The sequence below is a fragment of the Mixophyes fleayi genome, chromosome 3 (assembly GCF_038048845.1).
Source record: "Mixophyes fleayi isolate aMixFle1 chromosome 3, aMixFle1.hap1, whole genome shotgun sequence".
In the NCBI taxonomy this organism is placed as follows: domain Eukaryota; kingdom Metazoa; phylum Chordata; class Amphibia; order Anura; family Limnodynastidae; genus Mixophyes; species Mixophyes fleayi.
The window spans coordinates 272,469,129-272,494,612 of NC_134404.1; the positions used below are offsets into that span (position 1 = coordinate 272,469,129).

The following is a 25,484-nucleotide window of genomic DNA, read 5'->3' on the forward strand; positions in this document are numbered from 1 at the left end:
CAGTGACTACTAAAGAGTAATCAAGATTGATTCCTTTTTATTATCAATACATTGTTAATTAGCATTTTCACTCCAAAATTTTGATATTTAAATGGTGTTTTCATTAAGAAAGAATGTAGACATCAACAGATATTGACAAATTGGGCCCAGTCACACAGGCTTTTTAGTACACAGCAATTTTCTGACCAGGAAACCATGGTGTGCTAACGAGAGAATACAGTGAGATGAGCTCATATCAATAATGTGAATAAGGAAACACTATTCTCCTGTCATACCACAATAATTCCACTGTTAAAGTTTTGACAAAGGCGTCACTATGGTGTGACAGCAGAATAGTATTCACCATTCACTACCATGATAGGCTAAGTGAACATATCTTAGCTTATCCTCTCATAAGAACGCTGTGGTTTTATGGCCACAGAATCACAGTGTTTTAAGAAAATTTAATTATTAGTTAATAGGACCAATTTCTAAGACATTAAGACAATTCCCTTCAAGACTACTGTAATTTTCAATCTGAAATTATTATTTTTTTAAAATCTTAATTTTGATTTCTTTAGGTTCAATTTTTATTAATTTGTGAATTTAAAACATTGTTATTAAGATGTCTATATTCCCTATTAATTATTTGTTAGAAAGCCATTTTTGTAATGTAACAAGGAACACCCAATACATTTTAAGCAAAAAAGGTATTTTTGCTAAATGGAGGTTGCATTCTATGCAACCTTCATGCACGCTGGTTAGCACCATGCTAAGTACTAGCCACTTAGCATGGTGGCTAAGTAGTTAGCACTTCTGCCTTACAGCATTGGGGTCTTGAGTTCAATTCCCGACCATGTCCTTATCTGTGAGGAGTTTGTATGTTCTCCCTGTGTTTGCGTGGGTTTCCTCCGGGTGCTCGTTTCCTCCCCCACTCCAAAAACATACTGGTAGGTTAATTGGCTGCTAACAAATTGACCCTAGTCTGTGTGTCTGTTTGTCTGTCTCTGTCTGTGTGTCTGTCTGTGTGTTAGAGAATTTAGACTGTAAGCCCCAATGAGACAGGGACTGATGTGAGTGAGTTCTCTGTACAGCGCTGCAGAATTAGTGGTGCTATATAAATAATTGTAATAATAATAATGCCTGGTGATAAAATATAGATTCCTAGATATGGGTTTCAAAAAACATTCCAGCACCTGCGCTTATTCGGTAGATAGACTACTACGTGTATATCGTATGCATAGCCTGTTCATTAGCAATACAGTAAAGGGGCAATTTATAAGAAAGATGCCTTAGCTGTTTCTTTCCAAAGAGGAATTGTCTGTTTCAATCAAAGTGTGTAATGTAAACATCAACCGGTGGTTGATTATTAAACACTTAAATGCTTTGAAGTATTCAATTACACAGTTTACCTTGGAACTGCGTAGGAGGATTTATTGGCAATACTTGCAGAAGAACTTTAGCTACTAAATTGATGCATGCTATTTATGTGATATCTGCTCCTATAGTAGTGATAAGCAAACAAGGAAAATTAGCCTATTGTTTACAAACATTCCAACTGTTCCAACTAATTTGCCCTCTAGCTTGCCCAGGTGTTCGGTGGCAGATGAAGACGGTTTAAAACAACCAAGACATTGCAAGATGTGAATAGAAAAGAAAAAAATATATATATTTTAATTCATAAAATAACTGATCATTTTCTGCAAATAGTCAGATACATCTATTACCTGCATACTGAAATGTGCCCCCTGGTGGCAGCACTAGATGAGAACTTGTGAGGGCCATGCTGACAAATTTATGCCTTGCTCAGCCCTCTTGATGATGTGAATTATGTTATAAAGACATATCTGCCTCTTCTTTTCATACATTCCCTCCCATTCTCCTGGAAGAGAGGTAGGAAAAGTAGGCAAGAATAATCTGGCCTAACAAAGAGCAAGCTTCTTTTTTTTTGCTTCACCAAAAGTTTTGTTTTACGCATTTAAATATTTCGAAATTTGTACAACAATTCTACCAAACAAGAAAAGACTGGTGGTTTGCAGTTAAAAAATGTGCAATATGTTCCCAGAGACCCATTATGCAAAATGTTCAGAAAGACAGAAAAAAAATTAAATAATTGCTGGTGCTCAGTGGGACATTGTGGATAAATATCTCCTTGTCCACAAAATGACCCCCAAAATTCCTTGGAGAAAACCCATCTAGCAACATTGAATTTAACTTGTTTTTTTACCTTGTATACAAAGTTACAAAAAACTTATATTTATTCTCATTACCAAGGTAGCTACATCTAAATTTACCATCTGGTACCGAGTTTACGTAATAACTCATTGAGATCAGGCATACATGAATACATCCATCTTGTAATTTTGCTTTGCTATTTTCATTAATTGTGTCATATATTTATTTTACTATACATCTGGGTGATCTTTTCTTTGCGGTATTTTTGTTTTTTGGTGGATATGTTTTTATATATATATATATATATATATATATATATATATATATATATATATATAAAGTGGTGACAACTGTGAGGTGTGTTGTGTAGATCCCCCAAAATACTACTACTACCACTATTATTTATCAACTTTTACAGAAATGTTACTTTTAAATATTTTTTTTATGTTTGTTAGACCTTAGCATTGTCTTTTTTTAGTTTCCCACCCCTCCTAGGTAATACTTATTAAGACCAAACCCTACTGGTGGTGTGTCTACATAATTTGATCAAATAGATTGCTGCTAGTACAATTACCACCACACACACCGTTATGTACATTAGTGTATACCATTGTAAATTTAGTTGATAGTGTGCTGTATATCAACAATTTCTCTCAGCTGTACATTAACCCCAACTAGTTTTAATAAATAAGCTTACCTTTATTTGTCCTTTGGAGCAAGGATCACTGCACACAGATCGTACCATTCCACTTTTATTCATTTGAATCCTAAAGTCATCAATATTTAAATTTCCTTCATGCCAAGTTCCTATTCGTACATAGTCATAGTCACTTGGCTCAATAAACTGAAAATTCATGATGTCATATCTAGTTGGAAAGAAATGTTTTTACATTTAGAATTATTCTTATTACATTGTGCCTTCCATAAATTTACTATGTAACATCAGTGCACATAGACTCATTATTGCATCTTTAATACAACTGGATAATAGATCAGAGATGGATTCATTGAAAAAAGGTATTCCATGGTAAGATGTTTCAAGTGAATACTGCACAGCAGCAATATTTAACATCATTTTAACACTCGTACAATTATAAGAACAGACCCTTAAGGAGGGAAACCACCACATGAAACTGGAAGCCCCAGTTTGGGCTAACGGTAAATTGTGGTACTACAGGGATAACTGAAGAACAATCATTGCCTGGACCAACCCTCTCCCCCCCATACAGAGCAAGTTGATCCCCAGGAAGGGCCCTTCACAATTCAAGGAAATTATCCGACACTTAGACACCACATTTTAATAAGGACATATTCAAATGTGAATTCAAAGTTTTCAGAGCACAAAATAGAAAAGGATATTTAGGAGTGTAGATGAATTTTTTTTTGAAGGCAAGGCTATACCTTTCTTAAGTTACAATTAGCGATGACATATAGTAACTCAAGATAATGTATTGTGAATAAGAATGACAGGTGGGCTGTGGGAGATACATGGCTCATGTCATTGAGACAATAGGAATGACTGCTGTATGAATGGCAAGTTCTGCTAGTAAACTTATTGCCACCTTCATAGAAAATAGGTCATGACTAATAGCAAGAAAATGATTATACAGTATATAGATCTCTAGATATTTCTAACATCAAATGCAGAGGCAAATAAAAATCAATAGAATTAGTGTCTTTAAATTTATCATCATTGTGAATTAAACACTGTATACTGATATATGCTTGTTTTCCAAATTGTGTAGCTGACACCCTAAACAACACCCTCACGTCCCAAGTTGAAAGTGTTAGTTCATGCTGCAATGCTTTTACAATGCCTAACACCTTCTTATGTTATAAAATGACTGGTTGTTATTTTCACTTAGTCAAAAGTCTTCATCTAGACAAGGATCTTACCTTCCTGGGGCATCTCCTTTTTCATCAAACCAAATATCTTCCCCTGAAACTCCTACAAATGCGCTCTTTATAAGGTATTCCAGCAGTTTGCTGCCATCAATAGGCTTCATTGCATCACACAGCCCAACGTGTCCTGGGCACAAGACCGAATGCATATTATGTAGACCATGAGCCATTGCATAGATTGCATTAATGACAAAGCCCATTTTGCTGTCTTGTACATAGTTTTCCTCTAAACTTTCATTACCTGAAAAAAAATGAAAATACAGAATATATTTTATAATAGATGTATTTATCTCAACAACATGTAGCATATGAGAAATAGTTGCCCATATAATATTACATCCCTGTCTATATTCTGACAAGCAGACAGAAAGGCGCAATTCTGCTCCTGCTCTTAGCGCTTATTTTACAAATGCAATAATCATAAGCTAAATTTTAATTGCAAACATTGAAACAGATTATTTTCATGGTTTACAAGCACATGTGCGAAGATATTTTCTAGGGTGATTAAATTAATTTTGCATGATTGTAATTCTCAGAAATGTTTATTAAAGTCATATGACCTAATGGTAAGTAATGAAAAAAATGTGTTCACCTTACTTATATAATTAACTGTAATGAAAATGAATGGGCCATTGACTAGACAGTGTTGCTTTGTTAGTCAGTGCTTGGGTTGCAAGTCTGTTTGTCATTTATGCAAAAACAAAACGGTTCATATTTTCTGCTATCCAGACAAAATGAAAGAATATCGAACAAACTGAGCTATGTACTGTCAACTACCAGGCATCATTATCAATAGATACTATATATATATATATATATATATACACATATATATATATATATATATATATATATATATATATATATATATATATATTAGCGAGGTCACTCAGCATTGTGCGGGTCCAATTTGTAAGATGTAGCTCTTTTTATATACTAGCAAATTATTTGGTAAATAGACCAAAAATGCTATTTAGAAAATAAGATTTGTGTTGACCATTAATCTAGGTTAAATAGGACTCCCAACAGCTAGATTTTTAACTATGCCAGATAATACTAGGTATAGTCTAAAATAAGAGAGGTCTGCTATGCAACATTGAAGCAGTACTGGATATTCCAAGCCAAGACTGCAATAAGCAGAACTGAAATTAGATACATTACTAGAAAGTGAACATTGCTGCATTAATTTACTCTACTAGGGATGACACAACACCTGATTGATACATATATCACTCAGTAGTGATGTATACAAATAACACATACAGGGGCATATTCAATTCCGATCCGATCCACGGTAACGCATGTTACCGCGGAAAATGCGCAGTACTGCCGGTAATATTGTACCGCAATAACGCAGATTTTCGTACGCAGCCCCATTGCGGCCGTTCCGGTGCGATCCCGCGGATCGGGATCGAAATTGAATATGCCCCACAGAATCCCACATAAAGTAAAATGTGTTACTAACACAGATTGAATAGTTTCTAAACAGCAAAATTAGATTTAGGGGGGGGATTTGGTTGGCCAAAATATATCTTGACAATGCAATTGAAAGTTCACTTTCTGAGAAATTAACAGGACAGATTTTGGAACTGGCAAAGAATACATATATAGATAGAGATGTGATGGATGACGATTTATGCTATGTGATGAAGTTAAAGAACCATAGAGTATAGTTAATTATTTTTTTAATTTCATTAGAGAAAGCAAATGCACCAGTGGCAGATTTACAAAATCTTTTATTAAGACAACAGTGGACAAATACGGACAGCGGCATTAGTAGACATTTAAAAGATGATGAGAGGGCACAATGTTAAATGGTGCAAGTAAAGATGGCATTGTCCTTGGAGTGAGGTACATCTGTGCCATAATGCTGCCCTTCTGAATCAAACCAAGGGACTCGTAAATGTTTATGTGGGAGAAAGGGCAGAATAATCATTGCCCCATCATCTAGCCCCAGAGTAATGGAGACTGCCCGAGACATGCATCAGAGGCAGTCCCCCAAGAAGTGGTGTACTCACTCTGCTGCCAGGAAACAGGATTGCCTCATAATGCTGCTGTGTCCCAGCTAGTGACACTCAGCCGGGGCGCACAGCTGTAATTAAGTTAACAAGCAGAGGTCATTGGATGGACAGTGGTATGAATGAATAGGGTTCGACATTTTGGAAACTAAATAGATGAAGGTGGCCTGCACCCATACTACAAAAATTCAAAGATTAGGCACACAATACATTGCCAGAGCATTCACAGTAGCCAAGAGCAAGGCTTTCCTACCTTGTTTTCCTTATATGTACTGTGCTGTAATGCTGCTCTTCTGAATCAAACCAGGGGACTCATAAGTATTTATGTGGAATGGCCTGGGGTAAGCTTCATCCAATCCCGTGGTGAAGGGGACTGGCTGAGACTTGCAGCAGAGGCTGTTCCCAAGAAGTGTGTACACACTCTGATGCCAGGGCTGCATCCCAACTTGTAACAGGCAGCCAGGACAAGTGGCTTTTTAAATTATTGCTGCCTTCTGAGAGGACGTGGGGGCATGCTCTTGGCCCCATTTCTCCTATCTCCATGCTACCAGTTCCTGCTCATAAGCTGCATTGAGTTAAGTTCTGGGGGCATTGGAATACCTGTGAGTACATCTAACTCTATGGGAAAGGTGGCTGCTATAGGTGAAGACCTCTCCTACTAGTTCTGAAAGCTTATGACAGTTACTAGGAAGCTGTAACATCGTAAAGGATCATATCCTGGGACCAGTGGTGTAATAGCAATCTGAACTTCCACTGTTTGGTTTTGCTATTAGTTGTTAGCTGACTCGCATTGCTCTCTCACCACCAACTTTGTTTAAAGAAATACTGTAACATTTTGCCAAATTTACATTGGTGGTTATTTATTTAATCAATTACAGTAATAGTCTGAACATGCAAAGGAGGTTTGGGTGCAATCAAAGGGAGATATTAACAATATTCAGTTTATTTTTTTTTTTACTTGAATCAGAGAAAGCAAATACAAAGATGGCAAAGTTACAAAATCCTTCATTAAGACAGCTCACTGCTTTGCCCATTGAAAGTTCAGACTGTTGTGAAGGGATCATTAGAAAATATATTGGATTTGACCAGCAATTGAATGTTAATGCTATGAATAGTAATATAGAGATGTAAAAACAGCTGAAAAGGACATTATTTTACCTATTTTTCACCATTTTTAATTAAATCCAGATCTAAAACCCAAACCTGTCATGTTTGTTCGACAAAAGCGGTAGCAAAGCCAAAACACGAAGTCGGTTTAGAACAAACACCTGTTTTGAAACCGAAACGGAAGGGTCAGCGCACATCTCTAGTTGTTATATCAACTTTTTAAAACATGTATTCCATATATTTTTTTAAATCTCTTTATTTTTACACCTTGTACAAAGAAATGTATTCCATGTTTTTATTCATCACCTTTTGTAATTTGAGCTAAATATTTTACAAATGAAAATTACGATTTAATGGATATGAATAAAGCCTAATAGTTTTTATTATTATTATTATTATTATTATTATTATTATTATCTTTGACTTATAAGGCGCCACAAAGGGTCCGCAGCGCCGTACATTTCATATACAGAAAACAGAACCAAGACACAACATGATACAAATATATGCAAACACAGGTGACAGGGTAAAGCAAATCAGATTATATCTGACAGATAGAGAAAGGGATAGTAGAAATCAGCAAGAAGGCCGAAGATTAATAAAACAGGGAAAACAGGGCTAGCGAAGCAGGCCAAGAGGTACAGAGGGTGAAGGAACTGTAGAAAGAGCACACAAGGATAGAGGGCCCTGCTCATGAGAGCTAACAACCTAGAGGGAGGGGCAGACACATAAATGGGGGTACTAACTAGGGGAGAGAGCCAGGACAAGAAAGTTAGGAGGACTGATAAACTTGAATAAAATAATGAGTCTTAATACTAGTTGTGACAACAAAAGTACTTGCATACCAAAACTCTTTTGAATTAGATGTGTATTTTGTTCAGGGAGAGCACCCCTGACAAATTAATGTGAACAATCACTGACATGAGATATTTGGTGGGTTCACATAAGTTCTCTTGTAGATGATAAAGGTGTTTGTTAATAAGAAAATCATTTAACATAGAAACAAGCTGCTAAATTCTATCCTGTGGAAAACCAGATGATAAAGAGATCATCAGTAAATCTCAAGTAACTGTATATTTTGATGACATAAAAAAGATAAATATGGGTCTCTTCTTAGTGTTGGAAAATAGGGAGCTGTAGTGAACCCCATAGCAATGCCAGAACGTTGTAAATAAAAGGATTTCTCACATTTCAAGTAGCTACAGTTCAAACAAATGCATAATAATTTCACCAGAATTTATGTAGGTATTTGTGTTTAATGAATATGTCTTGGGTAACTGTCAGACCCTTCTTTATTGGTGTGTTGATATACAATTAGTACAAGTCCAATATGGCTAATTAGGCATAACATGGTAAAGAAACTGAAAAAAATAAATGTCTCAAAATGCATGAAGCCAGGGAAATCAAAGCTGAAGTGGCTGTTAGACAAAGCCAAGAGTCAGAGCCCATGCAGTCCCTCAGCAAAGTAAATCAATCAAGAAAAGCTGGACTGTGGCACAAGGGCACAATAATCGGGCAACTAGTGCTATTGGTTTCCAGCCTAATATCCCCCCAGATTGCATGGGGATTAATTGCATACAGGAAGTGGGTGGGTTTCATGTAAATTCATCAGGTTCAAGTTCTACTGAACAAGATTTTCAACAAACAGCTCCTGCCATGGATCACCTGGAGTTTTTCTCTTGCAATACATGATCCTGACAGTCTTACTTGCTAAAGAAACTCAAAGATATTGTGATTATTTATATATTGTGATTATTTATGATCAAAAGTATGTGACAACCAACAACAATAACAAGCTACTTGTGAGGTGAAATGACAATGTATTACCAACAGAGTAACCTGGTAGTTGTCAATGCAATTCCTGATTGTAATTATGCTACTCCTGTAGAACAATCACACCACCACTCTTGATGGAATGACAACATTTTACTACTGCCCTGTGATATAGGCTTATTGACTAGAAACCTTTAAATCCCAGTGTGGAGACTGATAACATGTCATCTGATATTCAGAATCCCAATGGACTTACTGGTTAGATACTTGGTCTCCTAAGAGCTTAATGAAAAAGGTAATTATGTTTCTTTCATTTAATGGCTATGGCTGAATTATTTCAGATTCTTTTTTGCAAATAGTGTGTTTGATGCTTCTTAGTTCTCAGGTCCATAATTTTCACATATACTATAGACACCCATGATAAACACTAAAGAACCTCAGCTACAATAGTAATTTGTAACTTACAAACTAAAGCATCTTTCATCCCATCGGTATGCTCTTAATGAGTAGTGTGTACTCTGAGAAGAAAAGGTTTCACATCTTCTATACATTTCTTAAATTCATAAAATCTACCAGTAAAAGGTTCCATTTTGATTTATGAGTAATGGGCATTTTCAGTGATATTGGTCTTTCCCGCCTAAATCGGAACATTTGTAAACTATGTAATGCAATTCATTAACATTCCTGTTATTCTAAATGTTGAGTGAGATCAGTGATATAAAACTTTTTGAAATGAAAAGTTTTTCTAACATTTCTATGTGTCTACAATTATCACCATTCTAATTATGACCATTTTGCTTTCTACACTGAAACGTGAAAGTAAATGTATTGTGTGTATTTAGTTAAAGAAAAAAAACAATTGTGATATTTTTCAGTTCTTTGTATTTGGGTCTCTTAATAAAATGCATTATCTTTTTTTTTATTTTTTTTAAATATATTTATTAGGTACCTCACCACTAAGACAGGTGATGGAAACAATCAGAATACAAACCATAATATACAAACAGATTGAACTGAGAGATTGTGACCAAGGGAACCATGCAAATAAAACATTCCAAATAATGTAACAGCAATGTACAATTTTAACAATTATAAAGGAACAAGGAGAGGGTATAGAAGAAGGGAAGGGAAATGTCAGGAGGAGGAGAAGGGAGGCTGAGCAAAACAAAAAAAATAAGGAGGAAAAGTGGGGGAAGAACTTGTGGAGGGAGAGCGCGGTTATGGTAGTGAGGCAGAAGAGACTGCAGAGCCAGTATTACTTTTAAAGGTGGAGTAGTGGTTGTTATTATAAGAAGCCCAGGGAGCCCAGACCTTTTTGAAGGAAACGGAGGAGCCCCTTAGGATGCAGGTCATGTGTTCTATTTGGTAAATGTACTACACACAGTCGCAAGCAGAGAGGAGTGACAGAGGGGAAGGATTCTTCCAGGAGGTTGCACACACATGATGTGTCTAAGTAGCTTATTGGAATGTGTGGGGAGGTCAGGAATGGGTAAGGGAAGCAACATATTTAGGATCAGAGGGATAGAGAAGCAAAGAACAGCAGATGCCAGGGAGATAACTGCAGACCAGACGGGTTGAAATTTGGGACAGTTCCACCAGATATGCAGGAAAGTGCCGGCGTGATCAGAATTCCTCCAGCAGTTATCAGAAGCTTGAGGAAAGCGACTTTAAAGCCTAGAGGGGACATAGTACCACCTGTTGAGCAATTTAAATGCATTCCCTTGAATACAAACATTTTGAGCAGTTTGCCATCTGCATTATCTTTTTACATGTATACAATTTAATGTTTGCTGTAGTTTACTAAGTCTGTGACGGAAATCATAACTACCACAGTAGCAGGAGGTGCAACTGCTACTAAGCCAGCAACTGAGGGGACATGCCTCCCCTGTCCAGTGTATATGTGTTTATTTTGACTCTTTGGCATTACTGTGGCCCTTACAAAGATTTCCTATTGGGCCTCAAATGTCTAGTAACGCCATATCGATGACTATTTTCTTCTAAGTATTGTAACAGGAGATGAGAGACCAAAAGTAAAAACTGTTCTGTGAAATATTGATCTTGTTCCAAATTTAGCCATAAAATTGTATGTGTTTCGCAGGAGGAATGTGGCCTAAAGTGTTCCCAAAGAAACGGCAACTACAGTACACAGCATAGTGAATTGATTGTTGTTATCCCAACTCTATTCATATAATTTCGGTGAAAGGCAAGTTTACAAATACAGTGGGGGGTGGCATTCTGCATAATAGCAAAGCACAAGTGTAAATCAAAGGTTGTGTTGTTAGAATTTTTATATTTTGAATTGTAAGAAATACCTGTACTGCTCAAAACTCAATTCACACAAAATCTCACAGCGATTTTGCTCATCTCTACTTGACACTACTTAGGGGAGCTTTCAGCCTCCCCTCCTCCTACTGCTACAGGCCCATAGAGTGATCAGTAAACTAAATTTAACTGGAACTCTAGAAATTGATCTATTGAATGTGAATGTGAGTACATACCATGAGTCATGGATGACATACACAGAGACAGGACAGTACATTGCTGGGCTCCAAACCAAAACTTGAGTAAGACCCCACTCTGCTAGGAAAAGAATAGGTCTGGCTCATGTGACCACTGTGCATGCACTGTTCAGAAGAGGACTCTTTTTTTTAGAGCTGACAGGAGGCCTTGGAGAGTGCTGCGGAGAACTCAGATAGCCTCCGGGCCATGTAGTGGCCACACCAGCTACACCCACAGTTGTTCTGCCAATATATATTAAATAACACCACTATCAAAAATCTACTCTTCATATTTTTAATAAATAATTGTAACACCTGAGTTCTATCATTGATATTACATGAGCATCACATAAATAAGAACATCAAATAAACTAAAATGTCAAAGCTTATAGTTGTAAAACTGAAATCAACACAAAAAATTAAATAAAAAAATATGCATAAGACATTGGCCTAATCAGCAGCATTGATGAAAAAGCAGCTTATCTATCACTCTCAAGTACTATTAGACATGTGTTAAGATTCCTAGTGAATTCAGGACATGGAAATAGCAGTAGAAAACCAAGTGTCTTTATTTAGGCAAAATATGTTAACAAGGATTCATTTTGTGGAAGATGTAGATTTCAGGTAGCAGAATAAACAGATATACTTCAATACACAAATATGAACAGGTGTGATGAATGGCAGGAATAGTCCACAAAAGCAACAGGTTCCAAGCAATGACAAATACAGTTTAAATGCAGGAACAAGTATATTAAGTTACCCAATTGGCAGGAGGCACAAGGCTCCAGACTAAGGAGGCAAGGATCAGGATTCCAGATTGCCAGAGGCACAAGACAGTCCAGGGAAGCAGACAGACTAGCTTAGTCCAGTGACCAAGCAGACATCATGGCAACAAGAGTTCAAGCAGAATCCAGTAGCCAGGCAGAGGTCAGGGTCACAAGCGAACAAGCATAATCCAGTGAACAGGCAGAGGTCAGGGCAACAAGCAAACAAAGAAGGTTCGGTAATCAGGCAGAGCATCACAACGGGAGTTTAGACAGCAGTAAAGCAAACTGGACCAGGGTATAAACAGGAGACAAGCAGCAGCCAGGTATAAACGATGGACTGCACAGAACACAGATTGAGACAGGTATATGAAGCTGTGAGACGGGTGCTGTTACTAATCAGGTAAGAAGATTAACTCCTACAGGCAAGGTGTAAAGTTCAGCGGCAGAAGAGCAGCAACTCTGGTGGAATTGAGGTTCTGCTGCCACATACAAAGTATAGGCAGAGTCATAACAACATGTCTAAATATTCCTCTGATCATTAAACATCCATGCTCAGACTGGCAACCTGGCATTTGCCAGAAGGACTGGTGTACCTAAGAGTACTACAGGTTTGTTCTGGGTTACTTAAAAAGGCTGCTTAGTCTTAGTCTTAGCCAACTACCAGTACCTGCTTTTAATGAAGCAGTCACAGGCTGCAGCAGTGGCTGGCTGTAAAATTTTAGGCTAGGGGGGAACAAGACGGGCCCAGCAGCCTATTAAGAACATTTGAAATAGAAAAAAGGCAGGTGGCCTATTGACCAGGCCCAAGGCAGGACAATATGGGACTGGCCCAGGGGACAGATGCAGCCCTCAGATCCAGCCCAGCAAGCCAATTGGCTGCAGACGCTACTCGTCCAGTACTCAGTCCCTATTGATGTAGTGGGTCAGCTGTGTCTCCAATACACAATAATAAGACACCCAGTGAATGATGGAGCTCGTTGAGGGTGAACTTACACTTTGTACATGCTCATGAATGTGCTGGTGTGCTTGACATGTCAAAGCTGCTTTTTATCTGGGTCCGGTCCTGCTCGCTGTTCTTAAAAACTGTAAATAATAGCATTTAAAATGCAGATATTATAAACCAACAAAAATATGTAGCAATTATCAAAGGACATATAAACAGTATTTTTAGTCCCTCTAAATGTACGGTTACCATTTGATGAAGCCCCATGTTAAAGTATGATGTCTGCCTTGTAATCCGCATCGATGTGTGGAAAGGGAAAGTTGTTGATTCACATGGCACATGGTGTTTCACACTACTGCAATAGTAAAGTGCAATTCACATTCATTTTCAAATTCGTTCACATACAGTAATGTGCTTATAGCTTGATGCTAATAATTTTCTTTACTTTTTACTATTAAAAGCATTATCTGACTGCACATCCAGTTTATCAGGCACTTGTGCTATTAAAGCAGTAGCCCGTCTGCTTTTTCCATGTTTTAGTAGATAACATGGATGTGAAAAATGATGTAATCATCCTTGCAAAGGTTCTTTATCTTTGGAGAAATGTTTCTTTGACAGTTTATACGAAAGCTGGATCATCTCCAGTGCAGGTTTCCCCTAGCAATTATACAAGCTGTTTCATTCAAGGCATTGGGAAACAGTTTCCTGGGTAATGTCTTCATTGGTTTGAGATAATTCAGGATTATGTGATGACTGATATAGTAGCTAATGCATTTTGATCCCAATTGTAAAGCTCTATGGAATATGCTGGCGCTATATAACTAAATATTGATGATGATGATCATCCTGAATTTTTTTTATGTAGAAACTTTTTATCTATATGGCTCAGACTACACCTTGATATGGTTCACTCTATTGTTATCTATATATCACAACTATTGGCGATATAAAGATTTTCTATTGCTACTTATGATAGAAATTTTTCTCTCAACGTAATTTAGCAAAAAACATGTCACCAGAGTAGCTGAGGAATACCATGGCGATGCTGGTTGGCAGCAGTAAGGGTGAACTTACGCTTCGCCAGGCCAGTGTGGGAGCATATGTGCATGTGTGAACCGTGAACTTGGTCTTTTAATTCCATTTCTGACAAAAATAATGTAAAAGAATATCAAAAATATAAAATATTTCATATTTTTAAACCCCTCCCAAATTGCTTTATTTAAATAATAGCCCTTTTGCGATGGCGATTTCAATAGGAGGACAGTGGCGCTAGTTGTATTGCCATTGTCCATGTTAAAAAGCCTCTCCAGAGACCCCAGGCGAAAGCTGTCGCCAGCAATACCTAGTGCTAGTCTTTAGCGGCACGGGGGCTTTGGTAAATAGGAAAAAAAGCTCTAAATCTAACCAAAACTGACATTTTTGCTTGAGAAAGGACTTTTCTCCTGTTCTTAAATAGCCACCCCAGACTGTTTGATTGTTCCATACACTTTTATAATACAGTAGAGCAAAAATATTTTTTTCATCATTAAAAATTATTGTATCACCCAAAATCAGCTATATAGAGCAACTTGTCACAATATTTTCCCCTCACTTTCAGGATAAATCTTAGATACCTCTATTAAAGTAATTTTATCATTTTCAAATAAGCATTGCCCAATCAATTGTATGTGTTTCCAAAGCACATGGTGGTTTATTTTAGCAGATGTAAATAGTCAACAATTCAATACATTATTATATTGTAATAAAGTACAGTACAGCCAATACCAAAAGTTACATACATACATACCGCGCTCTTATCGCATTGCGCTCGCTGCACAACCACGCAACCACGGGACCCAATGGACAGTATATCTGCTTAGAATATTGTGTCAGAAGTGACTGAGGCTGGTGGGAGATGCAGCTATTATATATACAGTCAGTGTTTCATTGTGAACAATAGAGATGACGTAGCTTGCTTCTATAGGTCCAGACGTTGGGTGGGTTCAGGGTAAACAGATCATAGGCTGATTCAATCTAAGGAATCCAAAGGAGGGGATCGTCTCTCCAGGGGGTCTGCTCCTTTCATAGCCAGCATCATACAAAGGTTTATTCTCTAATATCAATAACTAAAGTATGCAATGTGTGATCTCTTCGCCGACTGCACCGGACAGCTGCTGATGAATAGGGCTTTAATATGATACCAGGCGTGGTACCTTTCCTATAACCTGAACCTTGAATATCACTGAAGTGTACATATAATCACTATATATATATATATATATATATATATATATAAATATATATATATATATATATATATATATATATATATATATATATATAGACTAATAATAAACCAAATACTATCTGCTCCTAAATTACAGTGTAACGGAACCAATATGAATATGAATTATATAAATAACTAAATGTTGTAATGCGAGTGTGTGCATGCGTATTTTACCATGCGAACGCACCACGCCACGTGTTATGTAGCGTACGGATTGCATTTGCATGGCTAAACAATATTAAACCAATATACTTTCGTTCATCCAATTATACGACTTCAACAGTCCACCCTTTGATAATATGATAAACTATCACCTTAAAGATGTTATATGCAGGATCTCAGTACCACGTTTCATTGTTATGTAATACAAATCCCCCTTGGTGTATGACCAAGCTGTTTGTAGATCTAAACAAGTTATCATAAGAGAGAGTCTTAATCCTCTAAACGATTTCTTCTTTTACTATAGATCGTACATTTCTGGAGCTTGGAGATAACCTTTTGTATGCCCTTCAAGGGTACAATAAAACACGTAATACATTATTTGGAAAGGTACAGAGTACAACAGATCATGTATAAGTTATACAGAATACTCTACTACAGTTCTTCAAGTTTAACAGGTTCATCTGTCCAACGCATGTCTTTAAGCTCATAATACATTTAAACACTTCATGTTCATTAATAGCATCATCCTATGTCTATCAATAATGTCATATACAATCTCCTTCTGCTTGCGTTAATATACACTTCTAATAATGTCATCAGTTCTTTTCATCAACACTTGTGGGTGGGCTATTGTCTGTTTATTCTTCCCAGTCTCCCGATACTCAGATTTAACAGTGAGCGGCTTGCAAAGCATTGGGAGACTTCAGACTGAGGGACCTAGGTGTCCTACTTTTTCCCTTCGTGACCTCCCGCCTATAGTTCGGGTACCTCAAGAATATTTAGTGGAAAGAGAACTAATCCTACTTGATAGAATCACTGAGGCACGTGTGAGCACGCCCAGCACTTTGTTTGGTCTAAAACCTTACCCTCCCAAGAATGATAATCATTCTCAAGGATGCCTGCTCAAGTCCGAATATTACTGGACTGGCATCGCTGGGTGTACCTCTTTTTTTTTAACTATGGGGTTGCCGTACTTACGGACGTAATGCTACTCACACAATAGCCCCTCGCACTTTCTCCAAGCTTCAGGGTTTCCAAATTTCCCTTTACCCCTGAATTGAATAGAGTAATTGGCTGGACCGATTATGCTACTAACTTCTCCTTCCTCCCCAATACCTCCTTATCATTACCTGAACCAGCCTATGTCACCTGCTAATAATCAAAAGAATTAACCGTTCTGAGAAGAGAGTGAAATGAGAGAACACAAACAGGAAAAACTACAACTTCATGCTGGACAACAGTCTTAGCCTTTGGCTCAGGTGCTACTAACTGCATTCGAGGCCTTCCAGAACATACTCATGAGTGCCCTTGGACCCTTCTCTGAGTGTTGGCCCTCTGCAGTGGGTGGAATGGGCACCAGTGTGTCTCTGCTACCCTTGAAGCTGTGATGCTGGTAGCCTACACCTGGTACCAGTCTGTCAAATAACCTGAGCCTAAGAAATTATTACTCCACAACTTACTCTCCCGATGCAACATCCTTACAGTTAGTGTGACCTTTCAGGAAACAGTGTTTTGGACGTTCTCGGTTGCTGTCTCACTATGTACCTTCTCTCAAGGTCTAACCTAGCCTCCCAGTTACAATCTCATCTCACGAGGGGTCAAGAACATTTCAAAAACTGACAGGTTAGGAGTCTGCCCAGGAGTGATCTCTTGGTAGCGGGAAAGGACTAGTGGCCGAAGCTATCAGTCACTTCAATCAAGTTCCAACACTTATTCTATTCAATTCGTTCTACCGAGTACCATTACTTTATGTTCACACTGGTTTATGGTTAATTGAAAGTATGTGATTTGTTACCACTACTCATACATTATACCTCTATTATCAATAACATGAATACCCCTATCATCTATTATAACTCTAGGACTATCACATTGAATAACAAAAGCTTTGAGTATGATACAGTAATACATTAGACACATTTCAATACACCTCTACCCAGACATATTTCATTGGTACACCTGTGTATACTTGAGGATCCTGCATGGTGGTAATTGGATGACGTGTATTTGTTTTACCTGGAGGAAAACCCATCAGCAGGAGGGATATGGGATGGCTCTAATGCTCTACCTTGTCCATCTCTCCAGAGTCCACCAGACTCCTCACCACATCTCTTCACCTTCCAGACAGTTTATCCATCAGGTAACACAAATCTTCCTATATTAACCAATATATGTATGCGTGCATGTGTGTGCGTGTTCACATTTTAAAACTAAAACAATACAACGAAAAACAAAACAAAACATAGATTTGTTAACTGTCACATAAAACCCTGCTGTCTATTTGACAGCTATGTTCGCCCTGGTGTGACAGCCATGTATGGTCGTGTGTGTAAGTGTGGACTTTACTAGCAGCTACTTCAGTTGGGAACTGTGTCACTGTATAAAGTCCTCTATGTAGTGTCCTAATCATGTGCTGGTATTGCTATAAAACGATTTCTCAGTGACCTCAGTATCGCCCCCTAGACTAGAAAAATGCTGAAGACCAATGTATATCAATCGATTTTCCCTCTGCCAACTCACATGTCATTCTCAGTACCTCACATTCAGCTACTTGACTAAGTGGGAAAGGCAAAGGGGTCTATTTCTATAACACTTTTTTCAAATATAACAGTATCCAGTACATGCCTGTCTAACTGAAAAAATATAAAACATGAAAATTCTACATTTTCTAGGGTTTCACATTATGTCGTATCTTGTGGTAAAAATCCTACTCCAATGTTCTATACAGAGATGCATATCTGTATGCCTAACCTCCAGCAATCTCCTATCCACCCTTTGGGCATCTATATAAAGGCACATTTTTGAACAGGAGGCACGAATCATAAAACAAAAAAAAAAAAACAGATTTGCAATCTATAAAACATGAATCGTATTTCCACAACAGAACCTTTCTGCTCAAAATCAGCAGTTTCTATACACATGAAAACAAAACCCCTGACTGTTTCTGTAACTCATGTCAATCTAGTGTGTGTATCTCTGAATTTGTCTTATGTAAAAAAAATAAAGATATGTCTTAGCTCCATTGTTGAGACTGTGTCTGATTTTATCTCTACCAGAGCAGAGAGAGAGAGAGAGAGAGAGAGGTACTAGCGTTTGTGTAAAGAATGAGAAATAGGAAAGCAATGAATGATGGGAATACAAAGGTTTGAATACAAACATACATGCAGAAAGGGAGATTTTTACAACAAAATGACAGCTGGATTGGACTCTGACTCTATGGGGAAATGGCTGTATTCATTTAACTATGATCCCTCCCAAGAATGACTAGGGGGTCTTAACTGTGCAATCCAGTGTCGTCCGTCATTTGTTCATTAAGAACTCGGTATCTCATTGACTACATACCTTTTCAACGGACTTTCCTAACTTATAATAGAGAAATGTAAAAATTAAATGTTGATGACTCATCTGAGATACATAAACGATATTTTGGAGCAAAGTATGTATATACTTCATTGTTGGATAATGATTCTCAGCCAAACAAATTATCATGAGACACTGCAGCCTAAAACAAAGAGTGTTCCATTTTTCTATTGTTAATTAGTCTTTCAAGAGTAATTCTTCTATTTCTCTATCTCACCCCTTTTAAACACTACGTCTATACTTCTTTTGTCTACCTTTATCTGTGAAAAAAAAGACAAGATAGTTATCTTTATACAACAAACAAACCAAACATTCTCATTCTTTACCATCGGCCAGCGATTTAGGAAAACAAACATTTGACAACATAAAGCAAACAAACAAAATCAACAAAGATTACCTTTTAAATAAGTTTCTTTCTACATTTTGCACATTAATACTTACCACAGATTAAACCTCCCCTGGTTGTAGGACTGCAATGTCTGACCTGAACTCTAGAGTTGGTTATAGTTCTCCCCCAAAGTAATAATGGCTATGGGGTGTGCAATCAATTGTTGGGGAACCTCTGAAACTTGTGTATGCCTCCTTTGTAGGTGTCTATGTGGTTCCCAATCCAGGTATCCCTTTTTCTCTGTCACTCACCGGACCGTGAGTGCCTCTTCCCGGACATTTAGGAACCGTGGCCGTCCTCCATCCTGAGGGTCTGCGCATGCGCAGCCCTCTCCTATACTTCAGTGTATGTCCCTTTAACTCAATTGGCAGATCAGGCAACACTCCCTATATTAAGCACCTGTGGTCAACACCACGTTGCCTGATCTTGGAGTCTCATTCCCCATGAGCCTCTGAAGGTGTTCCTGTGTTTCCTCGTGTATTCAGCGCTGCTGATTCCTGTGGTTTCCAAACCACTTCTACCTCTGTGGTTTCCTAACCACTTCTCCTACTGTGGTTCCCATACCACTTCTACCATCAACTGTATCATCGTGACTGTTTGCTGATTCCTATCCGCTGCCTCCGTGCACTACAGTCTCCTATACCACTTCTACCATCAACTGTATCATCGTGACTGTTTGCTGATTCCTATCCGCTGCCTCCGTGCACTACAGTCTCCTATACCACTTCAACGCTATTATATTCCATTGTGACTGTTTGCTGATTCCTATCCGCTGCCTCCGTGCACTACAGTCTCCTATACCACTTCAACGCTATTATATTACATAGTGACTGTTTGCTGATTCCTATCCGCTGCCTCCGTGCACTACAGCCTTCTCTCCTTATCCACTCACCTGTTCATCATCAAGTCTGTGAGCTGATTCCTATCCGCTGCCTCCGTGCACTACAGCCTCCAGCCGGCAACTCGCCTGTGTTCATCATCGTGACTGTGAGCTGATTCCTATCCGCTGCCTCCGTGCACTACAGCCTCCAGCCGGCAACTCGCCTGTGTTCATCATCGTGACCGTGAGCTGATTCCTATCCGCTGCCTCCGTGCACTACAGCCTCCAGCTGGCAACTCGCCTGTGTTCATCATCGTGACTGCTAGCTGATTCCTATCCGCGGCTCCTGTGCACCTCAGCCTCATCTCATCTCTCCCGTGGGTTCGCAGAGTCCTGCTGCCGCTGCCAGTCCTATCGTCCATCTACTGCTGATCCGCTCTCTACGCCTTCCTGGTTCCACTGCTCGCTACCCTCCTGTCAGCATTGGATTCGTGTCCCTGTTGGTCTACTTACCTGTGCGCTGCACCTACTAGACTCCTGCTTCTTACATCCAGGGACTTCTCATCCTGTCGGCCTCCTGCCGCCCAGGTATCACTGCACTCCTGTCTGACTGCCTTCTGAACCACGGTATGCATACTTCTCATTGACTGTGCTGGTGTATTGCATATCTTGCTGGACTGTGTTGGTTCTCCTCTGGAGTCTGCAATCCGCTGAGTCTTTTGCCATCATTGACTGTGTTACCTTGTGCTGGATTACTTCAGAGACTTCCTACATTTGCAGACCTGTTCAGTCATTTATATATATTGTGCATATTACTGTGGATCGTGTTTAATGTGCCCGTGTACATCCTGTGTTGCAGTCTCTCCCCGTACACCTCCTCACATATATTTTCAGTGGTACAACTTGCTGAAGGCAGACCACTGATTCCTGTTCCGGTATCACCTGTTCCATTCCTCTCACATAGCAGTGGTACAACTTGCTACCGCAGACCACTGACTTCCCGGATACCTCCACTTGGATTCCATTCCTTCACTCAGACAGCGGTACCACTTGCTATCCGCAGACCGCTGACCCTCATCACCTCCTCGTTTCTGTTGGACATTCCTCCTCACTATAGCAGTGGTACAACTTGCTACGCAGACCACTGTCTACCTCCACTTGCCCTTGTCCATACAGTTCCTCGTGTATTATTACCTCCATATTACCAGTGCTGCTAGTCATAGACTTTCCTGAGCATCTCATCATCTACTATTGACTGTTCCGTGATCACCCTACTACCAGAGTACACTATTACCATCTACATTGCTCTGGTAAGCTTACCACCTGGTGATCCCTGGGTAAAGACTCCTAGTGCCCGTGACATTCTCTCTACACAGTTCCTACTCCTGTGTCCCTTCTTAAGGCAGTAAAAACACGTCCTTGTCATGTCTGCACAATTTTTTGCTAGGTGTCCTATTTTATTGCATTGAAAACACTTCCTCAACTCATGTTGTTTCTTTTCCTTAACCCAGGTGTTATTACACTGTGGTCGTGTGTGCAATCCCTCTAATGCTGGGATACTTACCATCATTACCCTATCACTTAGTGATTTTTCCTCTTTACCTATATTTTTATCATGTCCTATAGCTGACTCCCTGAGAACACTTACAGTACTTCCTCTCCACTATGGTAATGAAGTTTGCACCCTTCTTTTCAAGTTTTCCCTGAGGCCATCCATTAGAACTTTAACAGCAGCCTCTCTGTAGGGTACACTATCTTTTATGTCTGATACCCCAGTATATTTGGCCATCGCTATTAGAGCCCTGCAAAAATAGTCTGTTGCTTTTTCACTATCTTTTTGCTTGATAGTAAAAATTTTACTTATCACTGGAAAATATATAGCCAACCGTGTGATTATTAGTCTGATATTGTCCTGATTATCATCCTCGGTTAAGGATTCATCCTCCTCCAACATACAATCCTTAATGAACTTTTGTATATCAGTATTGAGAGAAAGACAGGTCTTCAATAATACTCGCCAATCGTTATTAGTTGGCTCGTACACATTACCATAATATCTAATAAACTGCTGACATTTGGTCAAATCTTTCCTAGGATCAGGGAAATCAGACAAAATTGAAAATGTTTCAGACCTAGTGCATGTATCATGCTTTGCTACATGTTTTAAGGGAACGTCACAATCTCTGTCCGCTTTCCCATTGGGAACTGTTGTAGTGCAGACAGGATGTAAGTCTACCAAATGACTATGTTCTGAACTAGTTGCTGAAATTGCTGCTGCAGTACAATGGATGTCTCCCCCTGTGTTAACCTTTAAATAATTCTCACCACTTTCAGCCGTTGCCCCTGCTGGTGGGATCATTCCTTTTCTTTGTCCTGAAACATTACTTTTAACATTACTTAAAACAACATACAAGTTACTAGTTACAGTTTTCACATTTTTGGTATTGGCTGTACTATCTGTTTGCGCTCAGTTCGCCACGCTTAGCAATGCACACTTCCGGAATGCTTGTTTCCGGTACGCTTACTTCCGCTGAACACGCGTTTTTCGCCACACTCACTTCCGCTGTGCATTCGCTGCTCTGCCACGTGTTACCTTCCATTTGCCATGATTTTAAACAATGATTATGTGCATTTCTCACTTTCGTTGACTTAATCAACCGTACTTTATCTTTTACGTTATTTTGTACCTCTGCATTAAAACTCCCTATTGTTGGGAAAGGCCTAACACACTCTTTGGTCATCTCGACCCCTGTATTGCAATGAGCCGTTGTGTATGCACCATATTTATTACACATACGAAACCTTGCTGAATCCCTAAGGCCTTCTTTAGGCAGTACATTGGCCATCTCTAGCGTATGCTTAGCACCCATGTTGAACAGTGTCTTAGATAGCCCGGCTACCACAACCTTCTATGAGGAACAGATATACTGATTTCAACAATTGCTACAATTACTCTACCGCTAGAGATCTCTTACTGGCCATGGATGTATTTGCTCAAGCCGCGTCCACTCGCTTCCTCTTGTACTAAACAAGGACCCCTAACACAGAAACTATCACTGTGGGACCCAAGGGCTATCAGCTCCTCGATGCCCTTGCTAAACCACAAAAATCTGTTGAGTTTATTATAACTGGGAGAACAAAGTTGATACAATCAACCAGCCTTTCCAACATAATTCCTCCTAGCTGCTTCACCAATTCGCACTGAAGGTTGTCATGCGGTTAGATCGCACAGCCTACCAATACTAATTATTCGCAAACCTTGCCATCTATTGGTAGCGCTTTGCGAAAACCCGGTTTTCACATTCGGTATACCTGCCCTGTATACCGTCCTTCAGTTGGGCAATCCGCCTCGTCAGACAGCAACTGAGCACAATGAATAATAAACAGTGTACAAAATCACACACTATACACCTTTTCCGCGCAGAAAATTAAAAGTTCCCAACAACAGTAATAATGTCTCAGAGGTTTTCACAAGTAATTATACTATGCACATATAATAACTATCAATACGATTGTTCAACCACGTGGCAAATCTACCGGAAGTTCGCGTACGCACAGCAGGAAATACACATACGCTCAGCAATGCAATACACTTTAAAACGTAAAACGACAATAAAAAGAAACATTTTTCTTTCTTGTCCCTAGATTCAAATTAGCGTTCCTTCAGTCTATGCAACAACGGACATTCGGTCTCTCAACACAAAGTGAACCACAGGTCTTAAACACATTGCGTTCTTTCCTGCTATGCGACGTGTCCGTCAATCCACCCTTTGTTGAGGAACTGAATAACGTAAGTGTTGCATACCTGCGGTAACGTAACTCACCTTCGAGCCCCCAAATTATTAAAGTAATTTTATCGTTTTCAAATAAGCATTGCCCAATCAATTGTATGTGTTTCCAAAGCACATGGTGCTTTATTTTAGCAGATGTAAATAGTCAACAATTCAATACATTATTATATTGTAATAAAGTACAGTACAGCCAATACCAAAAGTTACATACATACATACCGCGCTCTTATCGCATTGCGCTCGCTGCGCAACCACGGGACCCAATGGACAGTATATCTGCTTAGAATACTGTGTCAGAAGTGACTGAGGCTGGTGGGGGATGCAGCTATTATATATACAGTCAGTGTTTCATTGTGAACAATAGAGATGGCGTAGCTTGCTTCTATAGGTCCAGACGTTGGTTGGGTTCAGGGTAAACAGATCATAGGCTGATTCAATCTAAGGAATCCAAAGGAGGGGGTCGTCTCTCCAGGGGGTCTGCTCCTTTCATAGCCAGCATCATACAAAAGTTTATTCTCTAATATCAATAACTAAAGTATGCAATGTGTGATCTCTTCGCCGACTGCACCGGACAGCTGCTGATGAATAGGGCTTTAATATGATACCAGGCGTGGTACCTTTCCTATAACCTGAACCTTGAATATCACTGAAGTGTACATATAATCACTATATATATATATATATATATATATATATATATATATATATATATATAGACTAATAATAAACCAAATACTATCTGCTCCTAAATTACAGTGTAACGGAACCAATATGAATATGAATTATATAAATAACTAAATGTTGTAATGCGAGTGTGTGCGTGCGTATTTTACCCTGCGAACGCACCACGCCACGTGTTACATGGCGTACGGATCGCATTTGCATGGCTAAACAATATTAAACCAATATACTTTCGTTCATCCAATTATACGACTTCAACACCTCAAACACCACAATATAAGGTTGATTTTCCTTATATGCTATTATAATTGTTATGCAATAAAAATTACCCACCCGTTATGACAAATCCCATTATATTTTGCTTGCCCAACCAATGATTTCCCTCACAGCATCACATATGTATAACTGTAAATAAAAATGCCCAATGTTTTTTTTTGAAAGCTGGAAGACATAGTTAAGAATAACAATGATGATGATGAATCAAGGGTTAGCCTGCTATCTATAAAAATTCCGTTCCCCTAGGCATGGACCTAGGTGGCATTTCCACAAATCCAGGCCTGACTGAAAGCATGGTCAGGGCAGATTCACAGTTACTAGTCATGTTTGGTGGAGAATTCGTAGAGTAAAATAATACAACTTGAAGTCAAGGATACAAGAATATAAAAAGAGTCAAATACAAGGCAGGCTCAAAATCAGAATAACTACACTAGGAATTCCAATTACTCTGGCATTTTCAGAAGAGCTGGAAGTGTAATGGAAATGCATCTAAACATGTCCAGCAAGCAAAGGGCAAACTGGTATCTAAGATTGTTGGAATGTAGCTTGTAATAAACAGTAATTATGTAGTGATTCTG

At 38.8% G+C, this 25,484-nt stretch overlaps 1 protein-coding gene across 1 annotated transcript in view; it reads right to left on the reverse strand.

The window, feature by feature from the left end:
* GRM1 (glutamate metabotropic receptor 1) overlaps positions 1-25,484 on the reverse strand; it is a gene marked incomplete at its 5' end in the record, with an annotated part of 396,475 nt that overhangs the window by 33,944 nt on the left and 337,047 nt on the right. The window contains 2 exons of the mRNA XM_075203596.1: positions 2,852-3,020; positions 4,051-4,297. Of these exons, the coding sequence (XP_075059697.1) occupies positions 2,852-3,020; positions 4,051-4,297 (416 nt within the window). The remainder of the gene's footprint in view (positions 1-2,851; positions 3,021-4,050; positions 4,298-25,484) is intronic.